Below are 14,684 nucleotides of genomic sequence, written 5' to 3' on the forward strand. Positions count from 1 at the left end.
AATGCCTCTACTTTCTCAGAAGGCTAAGGAAATTTGGCATGTCCACTACAACTCTCTCTAACTTTTACAGATGCACCATAGAAAGCATTCTTTCTGGTTGTATCACAGCTTGGTATGGCTCCTGCTCTGCCCAAGACCGCAAGAAACTACAAAGGGTCGTGAAAGAAGCCCAGTCCATCACTCAAATCAGCCTCCCATCCATTGACTCTGTCTACACTTCCCGCTGCCTTGGGAAGCAGCCAACATAATTAAGGACCCCACGCACCCCAGACATATTCTCTTCCAGCTTCTTCCCTTCTGCCATCAGACTTTTGAACAAACCTACCTCGCATTAAGTTGATCTTTCTCTACGCCCTACCTATGACTGTAACACTACATTCTGCACTCTCTCCTTTCCTTCTCTATGTACAGTATGCTTTGTCTGTAGGGCGTGCAAGAAACAATGCTTTTCACTGTATACTAATACATATAACAAATCAAATCAAAAGACTAATGTATCCTTTTTGTAGGTTACCTATCACCAAGCAATCTGCCCATTGGGAGCGCGGGATGGGAGGGTGGTAGGGGTTGGGTTTCTCGTTGATTGCTTACTTACTGATTTGAAAGTACTACATCAATGGAGGGGTGGCACTAATCTTACCGTTGATTGCAGACTACGTGATGACTTCATTTTATCAGAGCCAGAATTCAAGTTTGAGCCTGTACTCGATATATAAAGGCAACCTCAACCTTTCCTGCCAAGAAATGCTGTACCAGCGTTGGGAGTGGGCCTCCATTTCTGAACCTCAGAAGTTTGTGTTTTACTCTCCTTTTTTATAAGTGGGATCAAGCAGGAGACATGGGCCACATTGCCAAGGGTGTGGGAGTTTTAGATACGCCCACACAGCAGACCAAGTGGGATAAATGATGAACAGAAAGGGGGACCCTCCGGCAAAAAGAATGAAGTACAAATCTGGTTTCCAGCCACATGTTGTAGCATTTGCTGACACGACAGAAGATTGTGCCGCTACGAGGGCATTTGTTATGGAAAATATGGTGTGGGAGTGGAAGGGGGAATCTGTCTGAAGATGGCGTCCAAGATACAATGTGCCATGAGGACAAGGACCAGCCATTGGCCCAATCTTGAGAAGCTCGTATCAGAATGAGTGCTCGAGAATTGTCAGAAAAGCGATGTCATCACCAGAGGGGCAATGCGTATGTACATATTTGACCAAACCTAGAGGGCAGCAAAGATTTCTGAGCAACAGCTAGTCGGTGCTCTGACGAAGGGTCACCCAGACTTGAAACTTTGGCTCTATTCTCTCTCCACAGATGCTGTCAGACTTGTTGAGTTTTTCCAGCATTGTCCGCTTCTGTTTGAGCTAGTTGGTGTAGTCACTTCATGGCACAAAGATGCTTCGTGCAGCAGCAGAAGACCAAGGTCGCTCAGACTATCAAAAGGCCTCTAACAAAATTACCAGTATTTAGTGATTCACCGTCACACGGCAGCACGAACACAAGTACCCATTATGTCCCAGCTACAACATGGATGAAGTGCCCATGAAGTTCATAGCAGTCAAACTGGAGAGAGAAGGTTCAGAAACGGTTCTAGTGAAAATCACAGGAGACCAGAACCCAAGATTCATGATTGGTGGAACAAAGCTAAAACCTGTGATTTTTCAAATATAAAATCATGTTAAGGTTTTGTGTGGTCCCATGACAACCTGTTGGACAGATGAAGTGAAGTTATGCATCGATTATGTGAGGAATAGAGTGCGGCTTATTGGTGTGGGACATGTTCAGATCCCATATATAACCAATGAGATCAAAGTGCACATGTGAATAAATAAGTCACAGTGCTGTTAGGGAGGTGTTCTAGAATCCCTAGAGTGCAAAAGGAGGCCATTCAGCCCATCGAGTCTGTACCGACTCTCCAACCGAGAATCCCACCCAGGCCCTATCCCCGAAACACCATGTATACCCCACTAATCCCCCTAATTTACACATCTTTAGATACTAAGGAGAATTTATCATGGCCAATACCCCTAACCTGCACATCTTTGGACTGTGGGAGGAAACCCACACAGACACGGGGAGAACGTGCAGACTTGACCCGAGGCTGAAATTGAACCCGAGTCCGTGGCGCTGTGAGGCAGCAATCTAACCATTGTGCCACCATGTCACCCCATCCTATAATTCTAACATCCTATAGTCCAACTTTTGGCCTGGTGAGCCACACATGAATTCAAAGATCATCATCGTGTCAAATGGAATGAGAGGATGGTTGACCGAGGAGGGGGAAAGACCTTCACAAAGATTGGAAATGTGCGTGCCGCCGCCTTTGATGATGTTTGTGGTTTTGTCATCAAACGTGGGGGACACAAAATCATCTGATCTTACAAAAAAAATGCAGAGTAGCCAATTCTTTAAAGGTTTAAAGTTTTTAACTTTACTACTTAGTGTCACATGTCGGCTTACATTAACACTACAATGAAATTACTGTGAAAATCCCCTAGTTGCCACACTCCGGCACCTGTTCGGGTACACTGGGAGAATTTAGCATGGCCAATGCACCTAACCAGCACGTCTTTGGGACTGTGGGAGGAAACCGGAGCACCCGGAGGAAACCCACGCAGACACGAGGAGAAGGTGCAGACAATGACCCAAGGCTGGAATTGAACCCGGGTCCCTGGCGCTGTGAGGAAGCAATGCTAACCATTGTGCCAAGATAATCGTGTCCACTGTTCTAATAATTCGGCTTGACCAGCGCATAACTGAATTATCACAGCCTTGGTGAAGGGAAGATAGTCGACTTGAGGAAAACCAAACTGGAGAAGTCTGAGACGGAGTAACCGAGCTGATTGTGCCCAGTTCCTCAACAATCGTCATCGGGTTGGGAGACAAAATATTCCCAGGCTTAAATGTGGTGAAGAGGAAGGAGAAGCAAGAAGACACACAGGCTTTGGTGGCTGAACCTAATTATACTGGAGATTTGGCCCAAGTGTTCGAAGTAGCATCAGGTGCACTTGAGGTGGAAGTCTTTGATGAATGTTGGAGGATGCAAGTGTAGCGTTCTGATGCGAAGTGAGATTTGGGAGGAATTGGGTGGTAGAGGTGACAGGAGCAGAGTAGAACTTCTCCCATAATATAACGGACTATGAAATAGATTTCAAGAGGTTGATTTCAGGAGACTTGCATTTTTCAATCAGGTCTAAACCTGTTGGGAAGCAGGATTAAAGGATAAAGCGTTTACAAAGTACATCTTGATTTTCTTCATCTTTCTCATGGAGAAGTTGTGGAATTAAGTTAGTTTTCCTCTTGAAGTAATAGATGAACCGTTGTTGGGGAGGGTGATAAAATCCCAATCAATTAATCCTGCAGGGTGTTGGGTTAAATGATCTTTTTCTTCTGGAGATAAGTGGTTCTTGGTCTTTTGCAATATTATTATTCTTGAAATATGTGAAGAGATTCAAAACGATTATCTCTGCTTTCCAGTTGTCTCCATTGAGGATCCTTTTGACCAAGATGATTGGGCAGCCTGGACGCAGTTCACAGGTCAAGCGAAGATCCAAGTGGTTGGGGATGACTTGCTTGTGACCAACCCAACTCGCATTAAGAAAGCAATCGGAGAGAAAGCCTGCAACTGCCTGCTGCTCAAAGTGAACCAGATTGGCACCGTCTCCGAGTCCATTGAAGCGTGAGTTATTTTTCGTGTATTTATAGAACGGCAGCACCGTTTAATGTAGCCATACAAAAAAAAAGTGCTTCAAAAACATCATCGGACAAAATTGCATTCCGAGCCAGAGGAAAGGAAGGTGACCAAACATTGACTCCGATCGGGGATTTTGTGCATGGAGTTGGAAAGCCTCAGATCCACGCACAGAATTCCGGAGTGTGAATCCCAAATGACAGAAGGCATGACTACCAATATTGGAGTGCAGCAGGGGTAAGTGCATGGAGACCAGACTCCGAGCGATGGGGAATTCTGAAGGAGTTGTAGGGCTTGGGGAGCTGATGAGGCCGAGGCGGTGTCATGAGGAGATTCAAACATGAATTGGAGGGGGTGGCCGGCCTAGAGACAGCAAGGACAGGAGTCACGAGTGAGCAGGGCAGGTGTGTGGGATAAGATATGGGGCTCAAAGTGTGGAGAATGGAAGGCTAATCAGGAGCGCATTGGAATAGTCAAATGTGGAGAATAAGATCATTTTGAGGTTCTGTGAATTTAAACTACAAATGTTCCTTACTAGAACAAAACTACTGAACCCATTGAACTTTCTGTTTAGTCAGTTGCTGGATTCTTTTTACTCTCGCAAAGTTTTGTAGGAGCCTGCCCTCATTTCATAAAGTACTGATGGCAGGGGGTGTTTTTATTTGGAGGGGGTGGGGGAGGTAAGTTAAGGTCTTGGATGATCCTCTTTCAGTTCTCTACACCAAGTCTGGTCTGACCCACAGTACTACCCACTCCACCATGGGGAGGGTCCCAGATCCAGCCAGAACGGGGATAAACCCCCCGTGATGTTGGTACCCATCCGATCCACATCCGCCAACTGGCCATCCAAGGTTGCCGTGGTGCCAGAGCACATTGTAGTCTGGAGCTATGGGTAGTGGTAGAGGCTCCAGTTCTTTTTCTATTACGTGGCTGATTGGGAATCCCTGCTGCTCTGGCTGCTTAACGTTGGCGTACGTCAGTCGGAAGGATTTACAAGTTGGTACTCTGTCCGTTTGGCCGAATTGTAAACGCATTTTCCTTGGCCATCCAAGTCCTAGAGTGGAACATGACCGTGAACCTGGAACTTCTGCCTCTGAGGCAGGGGTGCCACCCACAGAACCACAAGACCTCCAAGGTCATGGATAGAAGCTGTCATTAGACAGGCTGTTGTAACAGCAGGTATAGAACCATAGAATCCCTGCAGTGCAGAAGGAGGCTGTTAGGCCCATTGAGTCTGTACCAACTCTCCAAAAAGGCATCTCACCCAAGCCCTGCCCTGTTGTGAAACTTTTCATGTGCCTGCTTTTCTTTCCGTGCGCTGACAGGCTTGCTTGGTGCTTGTATAATTTTCTCTCTTTTTTTGTTTATCACCTTTTTAATCTTCATTCCAGTAATTGTTCCTTTCTCCTAGTTAAACATGCATGAGATTTGCAGTGCGGCTTGAACCCACAGGCCGACTTGGTGTGTTTGATGTAAACTGTACGGTAGTTCAAGGTCGTGACATTTTTTCAAACCTGACAGACTTGCTTTATCAGCCCGGATGAATGCCATTCCTATTTAACTTTTTAATTGTGATACTTCTCCGGGCAAATAGTTCCATCAACAGGAACTCCCCAGATATTGGCAATCCGTCCTCCGAGCGTTGATCTAAAGTGGTTTGAAAAGACAATGTTAGTGACCAGCTACTGACCAAGCTAGAGTTTGTCAGTGATCTTTTTTTTTTACTGAACTAAAGCATAAAATTTGAGCCGCCGTTGGTTCGAAGCAACCTAATTATTTGAACACGAGCTAGCTAACTCCTGTTCCACTTCAGTTGCTTGCCATGTACAGTATCTCTGGGTACAATGCAATTCAAGCTATGCACTGTCTGGTTCGACTTGCATATCTATTGCAACCCAAGGCTAGAAATAAACTCCAGGCATGAGCCAGACCTATCGGATGTTGAGAGCATTAAATAGACTGTCGGAACTCCTGCCTGCTCCAAAACTTGCAGCACTATTTAAATGAGTTCGGACGACACTATAGCGCTGGTGGATGCAGCTGGCATATGTTGGTCACATTAGGATCAGTTTTCTGGTATGTACTTGTCGCTGTACAAGCATTTGCTGATGGCCAAGTGGTTACAGGTGCCACCTGGTGGTAGTATTAAAATGTGCCGAGCACAAATGGTTGATTTGTGGGGAATTAATTGAACATTCGTAGGTACACCGTAGGAGTGATCTCGATGTCTTGTACGCGAGTGGGGGAATGCCTAGCTGTCACTGGTAATCCCGGATGGAAAGTAAATGGAATATTGCTGCAATGTGAGTCAATACCAAGGAAGAGGACAAAAGAATTAGTATCAAACAATCCCTACAGTGCAGAAGGAGGCCATTCAGCCCATCGAGTCTGCACCGACCACGATCCAACCCAGGCCCTATTCCTGTAACCTCACACGCTTACCCTGCTAACCCCACCTGACACTAGGGTCAATTTAACATGGCCAATCCACCTAACCCGCTCATCGTTGGACTGAGAGGGGGAACTGGAGCACCCGGAGGAAACCCACGCAGACACGGGGAGAATGTGCCAACTCCACACAGACAGTGACCCAAGGCTGGAATTGAACCCGGGTCCCTGGCACTGTGAGGCAGCAGTGCTATCCACTGTGCCACTCCTGCCCACTCCTTTTGTAATCTGTCCACTGTTTTGAAGGACCTGCATCGTTTGGAATTTTATGAATCTGATAGCTGTGTGTTTTAACTCTGGCATCTGCCCACCAACTTAGCATTGTTTAACTTAACTTGTCTGGTGAGATTTAAATGTGGGGTGGTTAAGCCAGAACAAAGAAAATTACAGTCCAGGAACAGGCCCTTTGGCCCTCCAAGCCTGCACCAACCATGCTGCCTGTGTGAACTAAAACCTCCCACCCTTCTGGGGACCATATCCCTCTATTCCCATCCTATTCATGTATTTGCCCAGATGCCCCTTAAAACTCACTATCGTATCCGCTTCCAATACCTCCCCCGGCAGCGAGTTCCAGGCACCCACCACCCTCTGTTTTAAACAAAAACTTGCCTTGTACTTTTTTAAATCTTGCCCCTCGCACCTTAAACCTATGCCCCCCTAGTAATTGACTTTTACATGCTGGGAAAAAGCTTCTGACTATCCACTCTGTCCATGCCCCTCATAATCTTGTAGACTTCTATTAGGTTGCCCCTCAACCTCTGTCGTTCCACTGAGAACAAACCAAGTTTCTCCAACCTCTCCTCATAGCTAAACCAACGCAATGACCAACTGACAACTTTGTCCCTTTCCACTCCCCCAACTTCTGGACAGTAAACGTCAGAGTAAACGATTGAAGTGGAATCCATGTGCATCAATATTATTCTATTGGCTGTATTCAATCTTTTAATGTTTCCCAACAGATGCAAGATGGCCCAGTCGAATGGATGGGGTGTAATGGTGAGCCATCGTTCTGGTGAGACTGAAGACACTTTCATTGCTGATCTGGTTGTTGGACTTTGCACTGGACAGGTAAGAATGGGGGAACCAGGATGTGCACAGTAATAACTGACACTAAAAGCAACACTGCCTTCATTCAGGGCAGTTCCTGGATCTAATGGATGTCTGACACATTGTTCATCACCATTTGGTGCGATTATCAATTAAATCTATTGAGTTAATTGTCACATGTGTTGGGATACGGTGAAAAGTATTGTTTCTTGCACGCTAGACAGACAAAGCATACCGTTCATAGATTACATGGGGAGAAGGTGCAGAATGTAGTGTTACAGTCATAGCTAGGGTGTAGAGAAAGATCAACTTAATGCGAGGTAAGTCCATTCAAAAGTCTGATGGCAGCAGGGAAGAAGCTGTTCTTGAGTCGGTTGATACGTGACCTCAAACTTTTGTATCTTTTTCCTGACGGAAGGAGGTGGAAGAGAGAATGTGCGGGTTGCGTGGGGTCCTTGATTATGCTGGCTGCTTATCTGAGGCAGCGGGAAATATAGACAGAATCAGTAGATGGTGGACTGGGCTACATTCGCAACCCTTTGAAGTTTGTTTTGTGGTCTTGATCAAAGCAGGAGCCATACCATATACAGAAAGAATGCTTTCTATGTTGCATCTGTAAAAATGGATGAGATCGTAGCGGACATGCCAAATTTCCCCCTCCTGAGAAAGTAGAGGCATTGGTGGGCTTTCTTATCTTTAGCATTAGTGTGGAGGGGCCAGGACAGGTTGTTGGTGATCTGGACACCTAAAAACGTGAGGCTCTCGGCCATTTCCACTTCTTCACCAAATTGTAGATCAATTGACGCACATGCCAAGCTTTTTAAAGTCAAAGATTGCTTTGGGGGTTTTTTTTTTGCCATTTGTAGAGCGGACGGTGTATTGGAACCCACAGAAATGGGACTGAAATATTGTGAATATTTAATGTGTTCTCAGATCAAGACTGGGGCTCCTTGCAGATCGGAAAGGCTGGCAAAGTACAACCAGTTAATGAGGTAATCCGTTTATAACTTGTGCAACTCATTATTAAAGCTTTTACATTGGTAACTTTTTAAGGTTTTTTTTTAATAAATGTTCTGGACTGGAAATGAGTGACAGCAAGTCTGGGCACCTTTTAAAAATTTTTTTATTAGTGTCACAAGTAGGAGGTATTGGAGGCTTTGAAAAACATTTAAGGTGGACAAGTCCCCAGGGCCAGATGGGGTCTATCCCAGAATACTGAGAGAGGCGAGGGAAGAAGTTGCTGAGGCCTTGGCCAAAATCTTTGTATCCTCTTTAGTTACGGGCGCGGTACCAGAGGATTGGAGAGTAGCTAACATTGTTCCTCTCTTTAAGAAGGGCAATCCGGGACATTACAGGCCTGTGAGCCTTACATCAATGATGGGGAAATTATTGGAGAAAAGCAAATTACTGCGGATGCTGGAATCTGAAACCAAAAGAGAAAATGCTGGAAAATCTCAGCATCTGTAAGGAGAGAAAAGAGCTGACGTTTCGAGTCCAGATGAGCCTTTGTCAAAGCTAAAAGGCATCGAAAGTGGGAGATATTTATACTACAGGGGGAGGGAATGAAAGATGAGTCACAAAAACAAGGGGAAGGCTGCATATGGCAGTCCTTAGAGAGAATAAATTATTGGAGAAGATTGTTCTCACATCTGGAAGAGAATAGGCTTATTAGCGATGGGCAGCATGGTTTTGTGAAGTGGAGGTCGTGTTTCATAAACGTGATTGAGTTCTTTGAGGAAGTGACAAGAAAAATTGACCAGGGCAGGTCCAGTGGATGTTGTATACATGGACTTTAGTAAAGCCTTCGATAAGGTTCCTCATGGCAGGCTGATACAGAAGGTGAAGTCATATGGGATCCAAGGTGAGCTGGTAAGATGGATACAAAACTGGCTTGGGCACAGAAAGCAGAGAGTAGCAATGGAAGGATATTTTTCTAACTGGAGATCTGTGACAAGCAGTGTTCCACAAGGATCAGTGCTGGGTCCTCTGTTTGTAATATACATATATAAATGATTTGGAGGGAAATGAACATAGTCTGATTAGTAAATTTGCAGATGATACAAAAATTGGGGGGAGTAGCAGTAGCAGATAGTGAGGAGGATTGTCAGAGGATACAGCAGGATATAAATCGGCTGGAGACCTGGGACCGAAAGATGGCAGATGGAATTTAACCCCGACAAATGTGAGGTGATACGATTTGGAAGGTCTATTGCAGAAGGAAATTATACAGTAAATGGTAGAGCCCTCAGAAACATTAGCATACAGAGGGATCTAGGCGTGCAGATCCACAGTTCCCTGAAGGTGGCAACTCAGGTGGACAAGGTGGTCAAGAAGGCGTACGGCATGCTGGCCTTCATCGGTCCGGGCGTTGAGTATAGGAATTGGAACATGTTGCAGCTGGATAAGACTTTGGTTAGGCCACATTTGGAGTATTGTGTACAATTCTGGTCACCACACTACTGGAAGGATGTTGATGCATTGGAAAGGGTACGGAAGATATTTACAAGGATGTTGCATGGTTTGGATGATATGGACTATGAAGCAAGGGTGAACAAACTTGCCAAACATGGTGCCTTCCCAGCTAGTCCCAATTGCCCACGTTTGACCCATATCTCTCATCCTTTCCCATCCACATACTTATCCAAGTGCTTTTTAAATGTTGCTGTTGTACCTGCCTCAACCACTTTCTCTGGCAGCTCATTCCATATCCGCACCACCCTCTGCATGAAGAAGTTGCCCCTTGGGTCCCTTTTTAAATCTTTCCCCTCTCACCTTGAACCTATGCCCTCTAGTTTTCAATTCTCCTTCCCTGGGGAAAAAAACGATGTGCATTCATCCAATCTATGCCCTTCATGATTCACTAATATGGTGATACTTTGGGAGAACACAAAACGATGTAAAATGAAGGCGACAACTCTAAAAGAGGATGCAGGAGCAGAGGGACCGGGATGGATATGTGCATTATTCAAGACATGACGAGTTGAGAGATTGGCAAATAAAGCCTCGGATACTGTGTGCTTTATTAATAGGGAGATAGAGTGCCAGAGCAAGGAGATTGTGATGAACCAAAACAGAAAATGCTGGAAAATCTCTGCAGTTCTGACAGCACGTGTGGAGAGAGAGAGAGCTTTGAAGAAGAGTCATCCAGACTTGAAACGTTGGCTTTATTCTCTCTCCAAAGATGCTGTCCGACCCACTGAAATTTTCCAGCATTTTATGTTTTTGTTTCCGATTCCAGCATCTGCTTTTATCTTTGAAGTTCTATGTTGAATGTGTGTAGGACACTAGTTAGACCTCAGCTGGAGTATTGCATTCCGTTCCGGATGGCGCACTTAACGAAGGATGTGAAGGCATCGGAGAGGGTGCGGGAAAGATTCGGGAGAATGGTTCCAGAGATGAGGAACTTCAGTTATGAAGATAGTCCTAACTTTTCTTGGATGAAAAGAAGGCTGAAAGGAGGTCAGAAAGAGGTATTCGGTCAAGAGTCTGGCCTGAACCGATGGGGAGAAGCTGTTCCCACTTGTGAGAGGATTGAGAACCAGTTCAAAGTAATTAGTAAAAGAAGCAAAAGCGACAAGGAAAAACTTTCCTGCGAGACAGTAATCCAGGTCTGGAGTGCACTGCTGGAGTGTGGCAGAGACGGGTTGAATGGAAGCATTCCAAAGGGCATTGGACTATTATCTGAAAAGGAAAAATGTGCAGAGTCACGGGAAGAAGGCGGCACTAAGTAATTTGCTCATTTAGAGAACTGGTGCACAAACGATGGGCTGAATGGCCTCCCTCTGCACTGTAACAACTCTATGATATTGTGAATAAATACATTTTTTATTCGGGATCGCTTGTATGGTCCTTTTGCCGTTAACTCTGAGGATCTTTCGATGACTCTACGTTACCGTGACCAGGATAAGGGTAGATGACGGTGTCTTTGGTAAATTGTCCACATCTCACTTCTTCTTTCTTTCGACAGAATTGAAGAGGAGCTCGGGCAGATGGCTTGTTTTGCTGGCAGAAATTTCCAGAATCCTCTTGCCAAATAAACCAGGCAACGTGTTTTCTGTCAACAATCCAGTGTTTAGAGCAGTTTTTACTTTGTTCCTCCCGTACCAGCAGAATTGACATTTTGTTTTTGTACTGTCATTGTTGCAGGATGACTGTTCTAGCAGAGGAAAGGGAAATGTGTCAAGTTTTTTGATGTGTTCCTTTCTCTAGACAAAAAATAAATAAATGCAAGGCTTAAACCATCATGTGTATTTGTTGTGCTTTACCCAGTGGATTCGGCAGACGTTAAGATCTAAAGTGTCTCCAAGGTGCGTTCGAATGTTACTGAATCGCACATTCCTGTGATATTTTAATTATTATTTTATCAACCTCCTCCGTGAGCTGTCAAAATACTTCACTAATTAAACTTGGACTAATGCTCCCCGTTGTAGGTGGGCCAGCTGGGAAGAGGTGGGGAAGCAGTGTCTGGTGCTCTCAAAGATTGCCCGTGACCTGGGAGTGAACTGGTCTCGAAGCAGACAGCAACCTGGGTTCTCCAATCGGGTTTCATCCCCTCTTGCTGTACAACGACCTGGGCTGCAAAGTCCCTGTTGGGTTTCATCGGGGTCAGTTTGCCTTTGATGCGCTCCCTGATTGATTGATTTATCCTGCAATCACAGACTATCGGAACACCGGGCAAGATGCCAATAGCAGGAATTTAACCCCCCCACCGCCCCCCTTCCTTCTCCGGAGACTGGGATCTGAAGAGTGTGGGGGCTAAAAACAACCCTGTTGGTCGGTGCTCCGGTTTCCCGGCTTGAACTCGCTTCCAGGTCATTTTTTGCACAGGTGGGATCGGAGGTGGCAGGACTACCTTGGGGGTGGCATGATGGCACAGTAGCACTGCTGCCTCACAGCGCCAGGGACCCGGGTTTGATTCCCGGCTTGGGTCACTGTCCAGGCTGACACTCCAATCCTATGTACCAGTTTTAACAACAGGTTAAAGTCCAACAGGTTTATTTGGTAGCAAATACCATAAGCTTTCGGAGCGCTGCTCCTTCGTCAGATGGAGTGGAAATCTGCTCTCAAACAGGGCACAGCGAGACAAAAACACTCCAATCCTCTGCCAGGGAGTGCTGCACGGTCAGAAGTACTGGGTGGAATTTTACCGGCGTGTCCACCCGAGGTTCGTACAATCCCGCCCGAAGCCAACGGAGAATTACGTTCTCCAAGCTTCCGGGGGCTAGCGTGCTGGTAAAATTCCGGCCACTGTCTTTCAGATGAGATGTTAAGAGGCCCACCTGCTTGTGTGAATGTAAAAGATCCCATGGCGCTCAGGTTTTTGATGCAGAGTTGGGCGTTATCTTTGATTTCCGAGCCAATATTTATCCAATCAACATCACAAACAACCAGATTACCTTTTTTTGTTATAACTCGTTAAGGTGTGTGGGAACTTGCTGAGTGCAGACTGGTTGCCATGTATATCCGATGTACATCCTGACTGCATTTCAATAGTATTTCATTGGTGATTAATCACTTTGAGACGTCTGGTGCTTATGAAGAAAGCTATGTGAATGAAGCTTTTTAGTTTTCAATTTCTTATGGTTTCAAAATACTACAAGCAGCTGCAAAAGGCTCTAGTTTTGCTCTTTCCCCATGAGGAAACAGTAGGTGGGATTTTCCAGCTACACACGTCCCAAGACCGGAAGTTGTCTCCTGAGATTAATGGACCTTATGTTCTGCTGAATTTTCTGCCTGCCCATTAGAATTCCCGCAGCAAGCGATCTCGCCCATTGTCTCTGTATCCACTCTATCGAAACCTTTCCTAATTTTAAAGACCTCCAATAGATCACCCCCTCCTCTCAGCCTCCCCCTCTGTTATCCCCGCACCCCCCCCCCCCCCCCCCAAAAGAGAAAAAGACCCAGCCAATCGATCCTTTCCTGTTTATGCAGCCCCTCATTTCTGGGATCACCCTTATAAATCTCTGCACCCTCTCTGGTATTTGTAATCCGAGGAGGCCCCTTGTTCCTCTTCCACCCCCCCCCCCCCCCCCCCCTTCAGACTTGCACCTTCCAAGCAATAAATGATCTCCCTATTCTTCCAACCAACAAAATGTACTTCACATTTATCTGTGTTGAACATAATTTGCTATTTAAGTCCATTCTGCTCTTTGCATCTGGTCTTTTGTTGCATCCTCCCGAAAACAAGTTATTTCCTTTACTGGGTATGGCTACCAAAGAGTGATCACTAACCCATTCCTATCCATCCTTTTTTATTCATTCGTGGGACATGGGCGTCGCTGGCTGGCCAGCATTTATTGCCCATCCCTAGTTGCCCTTGAGAAGGTGGTGGTGAGCTGCCATCTTGAATCACTGCAGTCCACATGCTGTGGGTTGACCCACAATGCCGTTAGGGAGGGAATTCCAGGATTTTGACCCAGCGACTGCGAAGGAACAGGGATATATTTCCAAGTCGGGTGAGAGGCTTGAGGTGGTGGTGTTCCCATGTTTCTGCTGCCCTGGTCCTTGTAGATGGAAGTGGTCGTGGGTTTGGAAGGTGCTGTCTATCTTTGGTTAATTGTTGTCGTGCATCTTGTAGATAGTGCACGCTGCTATTACTGAGTGCGGTTGTGGAGAGGATGGATGCACCCATCCAAGCAAGTGGGGAGTATTTCATCACGCTCCTGACTTGTGCCTTGCAGTTAGTGGACAGGCTTTGGTGAGTCACGAGGTGAGCAATTTGTTGCCCTTGTTCTGAGGGCAGTTGAGAGTCAACCACATTGCTGTGGCTCTGGAATCACATGTAGGCCAGACCGGGTAAGGATGGCAGATTTCCTTCCCTAAAGGACATTACTGAACTAGATGGGTTTTTCTGACAATCAACAATGGTTTCGTGGCCATCAGTAGATTCCTAAGTCCAGATATTTTGTATTGAATTCAAATTCCACCATCTGCCATGGTAGGATTCGAACCCGGGTCCTCAGAACGTTAGCTGAGGTTCTGAATCAAGAATCTAGCGATAATACCACTAGGCCATTGCCTCCCCTAATGACCTAAAGTCATTAACGCCAACAAATGCGCTTGCTATTTGAAAATTTAAGCAAACATTAGCAAATGTGTGTACGCAGGTGTTAAAAGGTGCCCTTCACGATTCAATGATTCCAAGTGTGAAGGTGCGAGAGGATCAGCTCCCTCCAGTGGCAGCCAGTGATACTGCAATATTTGAAAATAGTCAAACAAGACGACGAATGATTTATAATTATTGGGTTCAATGGTTCATTTTAATCCAAAACTACAATGAGCTCTATTAGAAAAAGACAAATTATACATTATCTGATTACACTTAACCTAGGTGAATCGAATGACATAAAATTGGAAGAGTACCGGAGACATTTTAAGAAATATTTCACCATGGAGTCAGTGAGCTCTCCTTCTTAACCTTTTATGGCAACTGCTTTGCATAAACAATAATTTTCCCACTGTTGCAAGTACATGTAAATTGGAGTTCAATTAAACTTATTCT

General features: G+C 45.5%; 1 protein-coding gene across 2 annotated transcripts in view; it reads left to right on the forward strand.

Annotated features, from left to right (window-relative positions):
• The window catches only part of eno1a (enolase 1a, (alpha)), a 65,205-nt gene extending 53,780 nt beyond the window's left edge, over positions 1–11,425 (forward strand). For both annotated transcript variants that reach the window (XM_078238713.1, XM_078238715.1), the window contains exons 9-12: positions 3,475–3,676; positions 7,096–7,204; positions 8,117–8,175; positions 11,151–11,425. In XM_078238713.1, the coding sequence (XP_078094839.1) occupies positions 3,475–3,676; positions 7,096–7,204; positions 8,117–8,175; positions 11,151–11,220 (440 nt within the window). In that variant the 3' untranslated portion in view covers positions 11,221–11,425. The remainder of the gene's footprint in view (positions 1–3,474; positions 3,677–7,095; positions 7,205–8,116; positions 8,176–11,150) is intronic.
• Positions 11,426–14,684: the final 3,259 nt, after the last annotated feature.

Source organism: Mustelus asterias, chromosome 22 (genome assembly GCF_964213995.1).
Source record: "Mustelus asterias chromosome 22, sMusAst1.hap1.1, whole genome shotgun sequence".
In the NCBI taxonomy this organism is placed as follows: Eukaryota; Metazoa; Chordata; class Chondrichthyes; order Carcharhiniformes; family Triakidae; genus Mustelus; species Mustelus asterias.